At 70.5% G+C, this 13,769-nt stretch overlaps 1 protein-coding gene across 1 annotated transcript; it reads left to right on the forward strand.

Annotated features, from left to right (window-relative positions):
* The first annotated feature begins 675 nt into the window (after nt 1-675).
* TMEM201 (transmembrane protein 201) lies at nt 676-12,952 on the forward strand. The gene is made up of 11 exons (XM_055140415.1): nt 676-807; nt 5,270-5,390; nt 5,479-5,670; nt 5,748-5,927; nt 6,380-6,732; nt 6,812-7,015; nt 9,268-9,503; nt 9,978-10,049; nt 10,223-10,525; nt 10,894-11,031; nt 11,459-12,952. Exons 1-11 carry the CDS (start codon nt 695-697, stop codon nt 11,554-11,556), a joined length of 2,010 nt encoding a protein of 669 aa, XP_054996390.1. The 5' UTR covers nt 676-694; the 3' UTR covers nt 11,557-12,952.
* The last annotated feature ends 817 nt before the right edge of the window (nt 12,953-13,769 follow it).

Here is a 13,769-nt window from a genome sequence, read left to right on the forward strand (position 1 = left end):
CCCAGGTCAGCTGCATGCAAGGCTTACGTCCTACCCACTGAACTATCGCTCTGGCCTGGTCCCAGAAATATTTCTATCACGAGCCTTTTTCCCTTCCTAACCTCACCCAGTGGCTGTTGGCGGTTCAGTCCCTAAACCATTATCTGCTTGGTTCAAACACAAACGATGGGGATCTTTTCATTCAAACCAAGGGGACTACAAATTACCACGCATGTTGTTTTTTGGAACCCCCCAGACCTTTGGCTTTTTTCCCAAGCGAGGCTGTTCTGGGCTTTACTCAGCCTCTGGCCTAGGGGTGTGGCGTCTATGAAGCAGTTGTCTGATTGCGGTGGCATCCGTGGAAGTGGCATGAGAGCGGCGGAGACACAGCGCGCCCGCCAGGCCAAGCTGCTCCGGGATGCGCGGGGGGCGGGGCTGCCGGGCGCGCTCGGGCCCCCGCGGCGGCGGCTCCCTCTCCGGCCGCGCGGGGGCGCCCGCGGGCTCCCGCCGGGCCCCGCCCACACGGCCCGCCCCGCGCCGCCATTGGCCGCGCGGCGGGCGCGCGCCGAGTCAGGGGGCGTGTCCGAGGCGGCTACAAAGCGGCGAAGGTCACGGCGCGAGCAGCGCGCGCCGCCGCCCCGCGTCTCGCCCGCGCTCCGCGTCCCGCCCGGGCCCCGCCGCCGCCGCCGCCGCCGCCGCCGCCGCCGCGGCCGCCATGGAGGGCGTGAGCGCGCTGCTGGCCCGCTGCCCCGCGCCCGGCCTGGCCGGCGGGCTGGGCGTCACGGCGTGCGCCGCGGCCGGCGTGCTGCTCTACCGGATCGCGCGGAGGTGAGTGACGCCGCGCCCGGCCGGCCACGCGCTCGCGGCCCTGGCCCGGGGCGCGCGGCCCCCGCCCCTCCCCGCGGCCTGGGCGCGCCCGGGACCCCCGCCCGGGACCCCCGGCCCGGCCGGCGCGATCCGGGCGCGGGCTGGGAGCCCCCGAGCGGCGGGGGGGCGGCGTGGGGGCCGTGCGCGCCCGGGTCGCGGGGGGACGGAGCGCCCGGCCCCGCGCCGCTCTCCGGAAGCCGGAGGCCCGCGCCGGCCGTTGTGCCCACGAGGGAACTGTGCGGAGCCCCTGCCCCCCTCGCCCGGGCCGCGGGAGCCCGCGCCGGCCCCGCTCCCGACCCCGCGTGGGGCCCGGTCACCGCTCTCGGTCTCGCCTGGCTCCTTCCCGGGGCCCCGGCTTGGGGGAGGCGCCCCCAGCCCCGACTCGGGGCCGCGGGCCCGGGCCGCCCGCTCGCCCGCCCGCCGGACGCGCGACTCGCGCGCTGATTGGCCGTCGCGGGAAGCCCCGCCCCGCGGGCGCGCTCCCGCCGGAGGGGGCCGGGCGCTGTCCGCGCTGTCCACGGCCTGCCGGGCTTTGGGGGGGCTCCGGCCCGGGCTGGCCGGCTTCCCCACCCGGAACCCTTGGCCGCTCGCGACTGGCGTTCCGACTTGGGGGTGGCGGGGGGTGGGGGCGCCTCCTACTGTGGACCCCAGCCCAGCTTCCAGCAGCCCCGGGAGCTGTTGGCTGCAGCATCCTCTCGGGACCTGGTTTCCGAGGCCCTGGCGTGGCTGGGGGTGTTGGGTTCACCCCTTCCTGCGCCGAGGTCTGGGGGATGAGCCTCCGGGTGGGGGACATCCGGAGTCCGGACGGGCCTGCCAGGTGCTCTCGGGGCGCCCTGCCCTGGTCCAAACATGTGAATGCCCGCAGACCCCATTCTGGCCCGGGGGCCGGGCAAATGCTCCCGGTGTGGCCGCTGTCCCAGAGGCCTTCGGCCTGGTCTCTGCGCCGCCTGCCCTGCAGCGGGGTGCCCAGCTAGCGGGGTGCTCTGGGCCAGGTCTGCCCCGTCTGGATGCGGCTTTGCTGTTAGCCCTGCTGGGGCCTCATGCGGCCCAGCTGTGGGGTGTCAGGACCTCAGTTTCTCCCTCTTGGGAGGGACAACGCGTGATGCCGCTCAGGCACGAGGGAGCGTTCCGCCATCCTGGGGTGTCTGTCAGCATCTGACTCGTCCCACACGCCCCCAGGGAGCCCCCTCTCAGCACCCGGACGACTGGCCACTCGCAGCCCTCCTAGGCTGGCAGAGGTGGCCGGGTCAGTACCCAGCACTGTCCTGGGTGTGGGTCCGGAGCGCCCACTCTCGGGGGGCCGGGCCCACGTTGGTGGGAAGGGCAAGGGGAGGCGCCTGCGTGGTTGGCAGGAGTTGGGCTGTGGGGTGACAGGGTGAGAGTTGGTCAGCTCTGGGCTAACACACTGTAGGGTCAGTCGGTTTGGGGCACTGTTAGGGCCAGTGGCTGGGGGTGACACACTGTTAGGGTCAGTCACTGTTAGGGTCAGTCCATTGTGGGCTGGCACTGATAGGATCGGTCGTCTGAGCTGACCTGTCAGCGTGGTCAGCTGTGGGGTGACGGTTAGGGTCAGTCACTGTTAGGGTCAGTCCATTGTGGGCTGACACTGTTAAGTCAGTCATTTCAGTCGGCTGTGAGCTGACACTGTTAGGGCCAGTCGGCTGTGGGTGACACAGGGTCAGTCTCTGTTACAGTCCCTTGTGGGCTGACACTGATAGGGTCAGTCAGTTGTGGACTGATATTATTAGGGTCAGTCAGTTGTCTGGTGACACTGATAGAGTCAGCGTGGGGTGACACTGTTAGGGTCAGTCGCTGTTAGTCACTTTTGCGCTGACAGTGATAGCGTCAGTCAGCTGTGGAGTGACACTGTCAGCTATGGGGTGACACGCTGTTAGGGTCCGTCACTGTAAGAGTCAGTCCATTGTGGGCTGACACTGCTAACACTGGTAGGGCCAGTCGGCTGTGGGGTGATGCCGTTAGGGCCAGTGGGCTGTGGGGTGACGCTGTTAGGGCCGGTGGGCTGTGGGGTGACGTCGTTAGGGCCAGTGGGCTGTGGGGTGATGCTGTTAGGGCCGGTGGGCTGTGGGGTGACGCCGTTAGGGCCGGTGGGCTGTGGGGTGACGTCGTTAGGGCCAGTGGGCTGTGGGGTGATGCCGTTAGGGCCAGTGGGCTGTGGGGTGACGCTGTTAGGGCCGGTGGGCTGTGGGGTGACGCCGTTAGGGCCGGTGGGCTGTGGGGTGACGTCGTTAGGGCCAGTGGGCTGTGGGGTGATGCTGTTAGGGCCGGTGGGCTGTGGGGTGACGTCGTTAGGGCCAGTGGGCTGTGGGGTGATGCCGTTAGGGCCAGTGGGCTGTGGGGTGATGCCGTTAGGGCCGGTGGGCTGTGGGGTGACGCCGTTAGGGCCAGTGGGCTGTGGGGTGACGTCGTTAGGGCCGGTGGGCTGTGGGGTGATGCTGTTAGGGCCAGTCGGCTGTGGGGTGACACTGTTAGGGTCAGTCGGCTGTGGGGTGACGCAGTTAGGGTCAGTCGGCTGTGGGGTGACGCCATTAGGGCCAGTGGGCTGTGGGGTGACGTCGTTAGGGCCAGTGGGCTGTGGGGTGATGCTGTTAGGGCCAGTGGGCTGTGGGGTGACGCTGTTAGGGTCAGTCGGCTGTGGGGTGATGCCGTTAGGGTCAGTCGGCTGTGGGGTGATGCCGTTAGGGCCAGTGGGCTGTGGGGTGATGCTGTTAGGGCCAGTGGGCTGTGGGGTGACGCTGTTAGGGTCAGTCGGCTGTGGGGTGACGCCGTTAGGGTCATTCGGCTGTGGGGTGACACCGTTAGGGCCAGTCGGCTGTGGGGTGATGCTGTTAGGGCCAGTCGGCTGTGGGGTGACGCTGTTAGGGCCAGTGGGCTGTGGGTGGCGCCGTTAGGGCCGGTGGCTGCGGGTGGCGCCGTTAGGGCCGGTGGGCTGTGGGGTGACGCCGTTAGGGCCGGTGGGCTGTGGGGTGACATCGTTAGGGCCGGTGGGCTGTGGGGTAATGCTGTTAGGGCCAGTCGGCTGTGGGGTGACGCAGTTAGGGTCAGTCGGCTGTGGGGTGACGCCATTAGGGTCAGTCGGCTGTGGGGTGATGCTGTTAGGGCCAGTGGGCTGTGGGGTGACGCTGTTAGGGTCAGTCGGCTGTGGGGTGACGCCGTTAGGGTCATTCGGCTGTGGGGTGACGCCGTTAGGGCCAGTCGGCTGTGGGGTGACGCTGTTAGGGCCAGTGGGCTGTGGGTGGCGCCGTTAGGGCCGGTGGCTGCGGAGGCGCTGTGGACAGCATGTGGATGTCGCGGATGCTCCTGCTGGCCTCTCCGGAGCTTCTGCTGTGTGCGCCCCCCTGAGCCCCGGCAGTGCCCAGAGGCTCTGCAGCCTGTTCCTCCCCGTCTGTCCCCTCAGCCGCCTGCAGTGACAGGTGCTCAGACCCGGAGCTCACTGGGGGAAGGGGCTGGGGGAATCGGGGTGTCACCCTGAGCCGAGCGGAGGACTGGGCCATGAGCCAAGGCCTGGGGGTCCCGGGGGGCATAGACCCAGGGACAGGTCACCTGGAGACAGCTGTGTGTGTAGGTGGCCCGGGTGCAGGGACCGGCCACCCGGAGACAGTGCATAGGGGGCAGGGGGGACACTGCCCGTGGCCAGCTCTTGTCCTCGGGAATGGCTCCCTGCTGTGGCTGGCCAGCGTGCCCCCACCCCCAGAGGGACAGCTGGAGCTGCTGGCCCCAGGACCGGGCAGGGCCTGCTCAAGTGTTGCCCTGGCAACCAGCAGGCTCGGGGACTTCCGGGCAGGGTGGGTCCTAGGGCCTCTCGCCTGTCCCCTGCCTGTGCCCGGCTGCAGCTCCATGTCAGCCGCCTGCTTCTGTGTGCCCGTGGGTCAGGCTCGGGGCGCTGAGCGGCCTACCCCGCCCTCCCCACTCCCCCCCTGCAGCCTTCTCCCCTTTGCCCCCAGAAGGGCGCTCCCTGCCCTCAGCCAGCCTCCTGCGGCTGGTGGCCTTCCCGGGGGCACCCGTGCGCTCAGAGCCCCGTCCCACACCCGCCCTCTCATCCGACCGCCTCTGTGGCTGCTGTCCGGGGGCGGGGGTGACAGCGGGACAGCCCGTCTCTGTGTGCAGGGCTGGAGGGGTCAGACAGCTCCGCCACGACAGAGGTGGCCTCTGGGCAGCTGTCCCCGGGCCTGTTGGATTCTGGGCTCTCGGACAGCTGCTGCAACACCCAAACACACACACACTCACACACACGGTCCACCTGTCACCACGGGGGCTGGTGCGCGTCTTGTCTCTGTCCCCCGCCCCCCGTGCCACAGGGGGGCTGGGGGACTCGGGCTGGGCAGCTGGCCCCTGGCGCTGCCCCAGAGACAGGGGTGGGGGCGCTGCTGGGTGGGCGTGCGGCTGAGCCGGCCGTCTCCCGCAGGATGAAGCCCACGCACACCGTCGTCAACTGCTGGTTCTGCAACCACGACACCGTGGTGCCCTACGGCAACCGCAACTGCTGGGACTGTCCCCACTGCGAGCAGTACAACGGCTTCCAGGAGGTGGGCACGGCCGGGCCGGGGCCGGGGGGGGCGCGGGGCGGCCGCGGCCCCGCGACCTGACCCCCCCCCCCACCCCGTCTCCCCGCAGAACGGCGACTACAACAAGCCCATCCCGGCCCAGTACCTGGAGCACCTGAACCACGTGGTGGGCAGCGCGCCCGCGCCCCTGGCGCCCCCGCAGCCGCAGTGGGTGAGCAGCCGCACGCTGCTCTGCCGGCGCTGCAGCCAGCACCAGGCCGCCAAGGTCCGCCAGCTGGCGGCCTTCACGCCGCGCGACGAGGTGAGTGGGGGCCCCCAGGGCGGCCCGGGGCCTCCAGCCGGGGGGGACACGCAGTGACGCGCGCCCGGGCCCCGCAGGGCAGGTACGACGAGGAGGTGGAGGTGTACCAGCACCACCTGGAGCAGGTGTACAAGCTGTGCCGGCCGTGCCAGGCGGCCGTGGAGCACTACCTCAAGCACCAGAACCGCCAGCTCCGCGCCCTGCTGCTCAGCCACCAGGTCCAGCGCCGCCAGGACGCCGAGCGCAGCCACGGGCAGGTCCGCGGGCGGGGCAGGGGCTCCCGTCTCCACCAGCCCCTCACCCCCTGGGCACCCCCACCCCGGTTCCCGAGGGTCCCCCGGCCAGCAGGCCTGTGGGCTCCTGTCCCCCGGGATGGGCCTTCACGGGAGGGCCAGTGAGCCATCTGCCTGCTGGCCCGGGCCGTGGGGTGGAGCCCTGCTGACCGGCCCTCTCCCCTGGCCCTGCTGACCGGCCCTCTCCCCCGCCCTGCTGACCGGCCCTCTCCCCCCGGCCCTGCTGACCAGCCCTCTCTCTCCCCTGGCCCTGCTGACCGGCCCTCTCTCTTCCCTGCCCTGCTGACCGGCCCTCTCCCCACTGCCCTGCTGACTGGCCCTCTCCCCCCCGCCCACCCTGCTGACCAGCCCTCTCTTCCCCTGGCCCTGCTGACCAGCCCTCTCCCCCGCCCTGCTGACCAGCCGTTTCTCCCCAGAGCTTCTGCTCGTTTGCGGTGAAGTCGCCGGTGCAGGTCATCGTGCTGCGGGCCCTTGCCTTCCTGGCCTGCGCCTTCCTGCTGACCACCCTGCTGTGCGGCACCGGAGACCCGTTCATCCCGGGGCCCGCCCTGCCTCCAGCCCTGCCCCCCGGGGGTAACGGCTCGGGCGCCGCCGCCGCAGACAACGGCACGAGCGCCGAGAGCTGGCGGCAGCTGCTGGCCCTCCTGCCCGCGCCGGCCGCCGAGAGGCTCCGGGAGCTCTGGGCCCTCGGGCAGCAGCACCAGGTGGCCGTGGTGGCCCTGGGCCTCCTCACCTGCCTGCTGGCCATGCTGCTGGCCGGCCGCCTGAGGTACGTGCGGGGGGACGGGCCTCCCCGGCCTCCGCCGCGTGCGTGCGTGCGGGGGTCCTCACGCCCCCGTCCCCCGCAGGCTCCGCAGGATCGACGCCTTCGCCGCGGGCCTGTGGGCGCTGCTGCTGGGCCTGCACCTGGCGGAGCGGCACCTGCAGGCGGCCTCGCCCGGCTGGCTGGACACGCTCAAGCTCAGCGCCACGGCCCTGTGCTGCCTGGTGGGCTTCACGGCGGCCGTGGCCACGAGGAAGGCGACGGGCACCCGAAGGTTCCGGCCCCGAAGGTCAGAGAAGCCGCAGTGATGGGGCGGGGGGACGGACAGACGGACGGATGGACGGGCGGGCCGCCCCTGCACTGCGTCGCCTCTCTCTAAGCTGCCTCACCCCTGCTTTCCTGGTGCCCAGGCCTGACCCCGCCCCGCCCCGCCCCACCAAGGATCTGGGCGCCCCCTCGCTGCTCGCCCCTGCCACCCCCATCTGGCCAAAGACCCCCGAGCCCGAGCAGGGGCTCCTGTCCCTGCGGTCAGAGGATGCAGCCCCACACGGCCCTTGGCGCCCCCGAAGGGAGAGGGGGAGCCTGTCCTTGGACCGGTGCAGGGCGAGTGCCCCAGAGGGCAGGAAACGCCCCCTGCACCCCTGCGGCCTCGCGCCTCTCCGGTCGCTCACTCGCTCGTTGGTCCCGGGGCTCGGGGAGCACCCGCTGAACGTGGCACCACGTGCCTCTCCCCCTCGTGATTCCGGCCCCTGTTCCATACCCTGCTCCAGCCCGGCCCCCTCCTGGCTGTGGCTCCAGTCAGACCCCGAGTGCCCGGCTCTCGGAGCCCCTGGCCGGGGGAGGGGCGTTCCCTGGAGGCAGGAACGGGCCTTGGGCCTCCTGGTCCTCGTTCTGGAATCTCCCGGACCCCGCCAGCCTGGGCTGGTGGGCGCTGTCCCTGTGTGTTAAGTTATTTATTCCGCCCCCGCTCCCCGTCCCTCTCCGTGGGGCTGGGCGGGCACCGAGATGCCCGGCTGGAGGAGGGCCCTGAGCCCCTAGAGCCCACTGGCAGGGCCCCCCGCCGCTGTCCCCGCACTGTGTGCCCAGGACGGCTGGGCACGGGCGGGTGGGCAGCGCCTGGTCCCCCCTGGGTCTGTAGCATGGGACGATTGTCTAGTACCCGAATTGTACCCACGGTCCAGCCTCGCACATCGCGGTGTTGCTGCTGTATTTTCAATAAACGCCCCGGGCCTGTGTGGGCAGGGGTGCCAGGCACCGTCTTTTCTGCTTGGTTCTTTCATGCTCCTTCTGCGCAGAGGCGGGGGGCCGGGAACCACGGGCCCCCAGGAGTCAGGGAGGGGCAGGCCCCAGGCCCCGCCGGCTCGGGGGGCTGCCGGAAGCCCAGCTCCACGGTGCTCCCAGGGCCCAGCGGGGAGCTTCTTCGGGGCCCATGGGCAGAGCCGAGTCGTGGCAGGAGAGATGAGACGGAGGGCCATGTCCCCCGCCTCGGGTTCGAGCCAGGAGGGCACTGGTGGCTGGGACGTGACCTTGGGGACCCTGCCTGGCAGGGCTGGGCAGAGGGGCCTGATTCGGGGGACTCGCCCCCACAGGCCGGCACGGGTGGTGCCCAGCCGGCTTCCCGACCGTCCGTGTGGGGCGCCCGGGCCCTGCTGCCGTCTGCTGGGCCCCCAGGACCGGCCACAGCTCTGGGGGACAGTTCACAGGGCCGGTCTGGTTTCGGGGGGCACCTCGGCCATGTCCTGGGGAGCTGGGTGGGCTGGGGCGGCCCTCGGGGAGCTTCTGCCTTGGTGTCCCCAAGTTCCCCGAGCATGCACGCACTCGGGAAGGCTCCGCGGTCACACGGTCCCCCGGGAGGCTCCTGCTGGCCCCAGGATTCCTTGGCGGAACCGGTTCAAGGCGGTGGGGGTGCAGAGTAGTGGGGAGCCTGGCGGGTGCAGATGGCGAGTGCTCCGCTGCAGGGCCGGCCCGCCCGGCGTCACCCACCCTGTCCCCTGGGACCGAGGTAAGGCTGACCTGCAGCCCTCAGCTCTGATGGATTAACCCCCGGCGCCCGTGAGCGCTGCTCTAATCCTGCATGGTGGCCTGGCTTGGGCCTCGGTGTGATTGGTCCCGCCTCGGGCTAAAGAGACACTGCCATCCGCCCGACGGGCAGCCCTGGGCTTGGCGCCGGCCGCGTCCCTCTGCCCAGGGCACCCCTGCTGGCTGCTGGAGGCTGCGGGTGCCTCTGCCACGAGGCTCTGGGCAGGGGCCGGCAGTGGCGCCCGCGTGGGGCTGGCAGAGGGCGGGCGAGGGTGTCCGTGTCACTTTAGCCCCGAGACCTGGCGTGCAGTTGGTGGTTTGCTGTGAGCCTGATCCGGGGGCCGGAGGGCGTGGGGGGGAGGGCCGGGCACGCTGGCACCTCACGCCACCCGCTGCTAACGTGCGCGTGCCAGGCTGCCCTCCGCTCCGACTAACTCACACTCTGGCCCCGACTCGGCCCGCACGCGGAAGAGGGCCCCGGGCCCTCACCGTGCCCTCTCCCGCACCTGGCGGCTCTTGCAGGTACTTCCCCGGAGACGCCGCAGGCCTCTTCCCCGCCGGCCCGGGCCTGGCCGTGCCCTGCCCAAGCGTCCTGGGCTCCCCGCCGCCGTCGCTCTTCGTCCCGGCCCCGCCCGGCTTCGTGCCACTGGCCAGCCGGCCTCTGTTCCGCTCCACCCGCCGGCCCTCGCCCTCCTCGCTGCCCGGCCACCTGAGCCGGGCCCTCTCGCTGGGCACCATCCCCTCCCCGATGCGAGCAGGTAAGCACGGGCGGGTGGCTGCCTGCCGGGGGCTTCAGTGCTGCAAGCGTCTGACGCCCTTCCACACAGGTGCTGAGGGGGCGGGGGCGCTGCCTGGCGACCGTTGCCGCGCCTCTCCTTGCCCGTCACCTTGGCCCTGGGAGCGCCCAGGACTCAAACCCACCGCTCCTGCGTGGAGCCAGCCGGGGCGTCTCCCCCGGGGCTGGGGGGCCCCGCCTCAGGGGCCAGCCAGCTGCCTCTCCACGGGTTTCCCTGGGGTGCAGAGACCTGCGGCTGTCTGGCCCCAGGACCCAGCATGTGTCAGGGTGCCGTGCCAGCGGGGTCCCGGCCGCCGTCTGTCTGGTGCTGGGAGCGGCCTGTCGGCCCCGGCCGGGCTGGCTCTGGAGTCCCGACTGTGGGCACGGGACTGTCTCCTGTCGGCCGGGGCTGGGCTGGGCTGGCACCAGTGCCCACACTGCACCCGTCTCTCCGCAGACTCGGGCTGCCTCTTCAGTGGGAGCCGCCCGCCCTCGCGCGTGGCCCGGCCCGGGCAGCTGCTCCTTTCGGGTGAGTGGCCCCCGCGTCCCCGACCCCGCCTCCCCCCCCGTGGCCCCCGGAGACCCGGGCAGCGTGGCGCAGCCGTCAGGGCCAGGGGCACTCGGGGGAGCTGGGCAGTGGCCTTGGGCGTGGCCGGGGTCCTTCTGCCCCCACTGACGCGTCTCTGCCCCTCTGCCCGCCAGACTACTTCTCCCTGCTGGCCAGCAGCTGCCCCTCGTCGCCGCTCCCGTCCCCAGCGCCGTCCGTGGCCAGCTCTGTGGCCTCTAGCTCCGGCTCCCTGCGCCACCGCCGGCCCCTCATCAGCCCGGCCCGCCTCAACCTGCAGGGCCGGAAGCTGCTGCTCTTCCCGTCGCCCCCGGGGGACGCCCCCCACAGCCCCAGCAGCTCTGAGGAGCACTCGCCCCCCGCCGCCGGCCGCCTCTTCCCCCTCGAGCTGCCACAAGCCCCGCAGAGGCCGCCGCCGCGGGACTCCAAGCTCACCGTGGGTACGGCGCGGCTGGCACCTCTGCCGGGGGGAGGGGGGTGCCCGTCCTGGCTGTGGTGGTCCCCCCCCAGCCCCGCCACCTCCACAGACTCTCCTCCCGGCCATGCTCACCCGCCCGCCCCCAGGCGTTTTGCTTGGTGGGGGACAAAGCCAGGCTCCAGTCACTAGAGCTGTTTCCAGATTGATCTGGAAGGTTCTGCGCCCCGGAGTGGGTCCCGGTGTCTCGGGCTGCAGCTGGCCACGGGCATCTGCATCTCCAGATCTGTGCAGGCGAAGGCCCTTCCCTTGCCTGGGGAGTGGGCACCCCTGCCGGGGGCACCTCCCCTGCGTGTGTGGGCGTGGACCCCCCTGAGCCAGCGTCTCCCGCAGATGTGAGCGCCGTGCCCGACACCGGCAACGCCTGCAGTGACCGCCCCATCAAGAAGGAGGACGACTCCTCGCACGCGTCCACCTGCATGGTGGACACCACCACCCAGGGCTGCCCCGAGGACACCGCCGCCTGGAGAGGTCAGTGCCACCACGGTCAGTGCCAGGAGGCTGGGGCGGGCTGGGGGCCCCCCCCGGCGTCTGACTCGGCTGCCCACCCCTGCTGTCCCGCCCGGCTCCAGGCTGCCCGTGTGACCAGCGCTGGGCTGCAAGGGCTGGACACGGCCCGTGCTGGAGGGACGGTCGTGGTGCATGGGCAGGGCTGCGGGCGGCGGGCCGGGCGAGGCCGAGGGGCTGCGGGGCGTCCCAGGGAGGCCGGTCGTGGTGCCTGGACACGGTGCTGCCCCACGGCCGCTGACCACCTGCCCAAGCAGGTCTCCTGGCCACACCCTGTCTCAGGTACATGCCTAGGGCCTGCCTGCAGGTGGCGCCCCAGGAAGGGGGCAGGACTGACTGTGGCGGCCCAGGGGGTCCCTGACCTCTGACCTTTGGCCACCCCCTCCTACAGGTCACGTCAGCCCCACCCTGGTCCGGGGCCTCTTGGCGGTGAGCCTGGCGGCCAACGCCCTCTTCACCTCAGCCTACCTGTACCAGAGCCTGCGCTGACCCAACAGCCCCGCGCCCCAGCAGACGCGGGTGCGCCCAGGTGCATGCTGCTCCTCACTGCCACCACAGGGCCTTGGCTTGTGGAGACCGCCACCCCTCCTCCAGGCCGGCCTCCCGGATTGAGTCCTGTGCTTGGTCGCGTCCCATGGACACCCGAGGTGGCCCTCTCGCGGCCCCCTCGCTGACTCGGGCCTTACTTCTGTTTGGTGCTGACGCTAACCCAGAAGCCGGGGCCCCCGGGCCCTGCGTTGGCCTTCGGGCGCCCCTGCCCTCCAGCCCTGCCTGGTGGGCCTCGTGCACCCCCGGGGAGACCCCATCTTGTACTGTGCTCCGTCCCCCGGGCCGGGAGCCCGAGCCACCAGCCTGGACCCTGCCCGGGAGAAGGTGGTGACGGCGTCCCCTGTCCTCCGGGCCAGGTGGCGCCTTCCTGCGCTCAGGCCCGGGGCCCTGGCAGCGCATCCTCCGGCACCTCGTTCTATTACCTCTGACCCCCCGCCCAGCCGCGCCCCCTCCCCGCTCCCCATGTTCCGGCCCCTCCCTCCGCCTGGCCGTGCTGTCACCCACCCAGCCCGGTCACCGACACCCCACTCCTGGGACCCCCCTGGCCCTCCCCCAGGCTCGGTCCCGCCCTGCTGGGGTCCCTCCTCACCAAGAGGAGGGGCTCGGTCCATAAGGGACAGGCACCTTGTGTGAGGGTGAGCAGCAGGCCTGTGCCCGTGTGCATACCTGTGTGCCCATGTGTGTACATGTGTGCCCATGCACATACATGTGTGCCCTGTGCATACATGTGCGCCTGTGTGCATATCTCCACCTGTGTGCGTACCTGTGTGCCGAGTTCTACCTGTGTGCCCGTGCTCGTATGTGTGTACCGTGTGCCCGTGTGCGTACACATGTGCCATATGTGAGCACAGCCGTGCACACGCAGAGCCTCCAGCCCTCTGAGCCTTGAAGCGGGGGGCGGGGCATCTTCACTGTCATTCAGGGATAAAGTTCCGGTTTATTTTCCTACACGTTTACCCCATCAGGCCTTGAGCCCGGCCAGACGCACCCCCCACCAGGACGCCTGTTTTTTAAAGCTTTGGGTGCTTTTTTTTTAGTCATTTTTTTACCATGTGGGGAAAGGGCCGCTCTGACCCCCTCCCGCCCTCAGACCTCCCGACCCTCGACCCTCGTTTGTACCGTGCGCATGTCTCGAGTTTTTTACTTTATTTTTCACCTGACAAAACCAACCTCCTTCCCACGGCAGGGGAGGGGCCGGCTGGGCCCCGCGTGGGTTTTCTCTCCCTTCTTCCCTCCCCTCACTTCAGTTTTCTTTTGAATAAAAGCCACAACCTTATTTTTCTTTACAAAAAAAAAAAAAGAAGGAAACAAAAAAGTATCCCAGCCTTTGACTAGATCCCGACACGCCTCGTGTTCCTTCTCGTCTGCCGTGTTCGGGGGGAGGGCTGCGGAGAGGGGTGCGGCCGTCTCCGGGGGTGGCTGTTCCTGCAGCCCCACGACCGGGCTGTGGACGGGCCTCAGGGCCCTGCACAGGCGGCCCCGTCCGGGTTCACCGGAGCATGGCGCCGGCATCTCTGAGCTGGCACTGTGTCCAGACTGGGTGTTTGGACAGGTCCCTGCGCCTGGGCCCTCGCGGGCACCGTGTGACTGGCAGGCTGGGTTTCATGTTCCCTCTTGGCTCCTTCACTGAGCCCTGCCGAAGGACTCAGGGCGCTTGGTGGCCCCCAGAAGGGCTTGTGCCCGAGTCGCTAAGTGACCGCCACAGCGTGGAGCAGAGGGGGCCAAGGCCCCTTCTCAGTAGTGCCCCTGGCAGCGCATGGCGCCAAATATGCTGCCGCCCTGGGAGAACCGGCCGGTAGCCAGATCCCTGGGGGCGAAGCCCGCGCCCAAGCCTCAGTGCTCAGTAATGAGCCATCACGGCGCGTGAGCCCCAGGAACCAGAGGGCCAAGGACAGTCCCGCTGCCTCCACAGCCTTCAGGACCGGAGGGCACGCAGCCGGCCCGGGCTCCACCCCCAGCACCCCGGATGGTGCCACAGCCCTGCTGGGAGTGAGCCCCAAATACAGAGCCGGGAGTACCCCAACCTCCCACCCACCCCCCCCAAGTACTGGAAGGCACAGCAGGGCTTTAAGTCAACAGAGAGACTGTGGTTCAGGGGCGGCAGCCACGCCCAGAGGGGAGGAGGGGGAAGACCCTCCGTCAGAAAGAAGCCG

This window comes from Sorex araneus, chromosome 5, assembly GCF_027595985.1.
Source record: "Sorex araneus isolate mSorAra2 chromosome 5, mSorAra2.pri, whole genome shotgun sequence".
Lineage (NCBI taxonomy): Eukaryota > Metazoa > Chordata > Mammalia > Eulipotyphla > Soricidae > Sorex > Sorex araneus.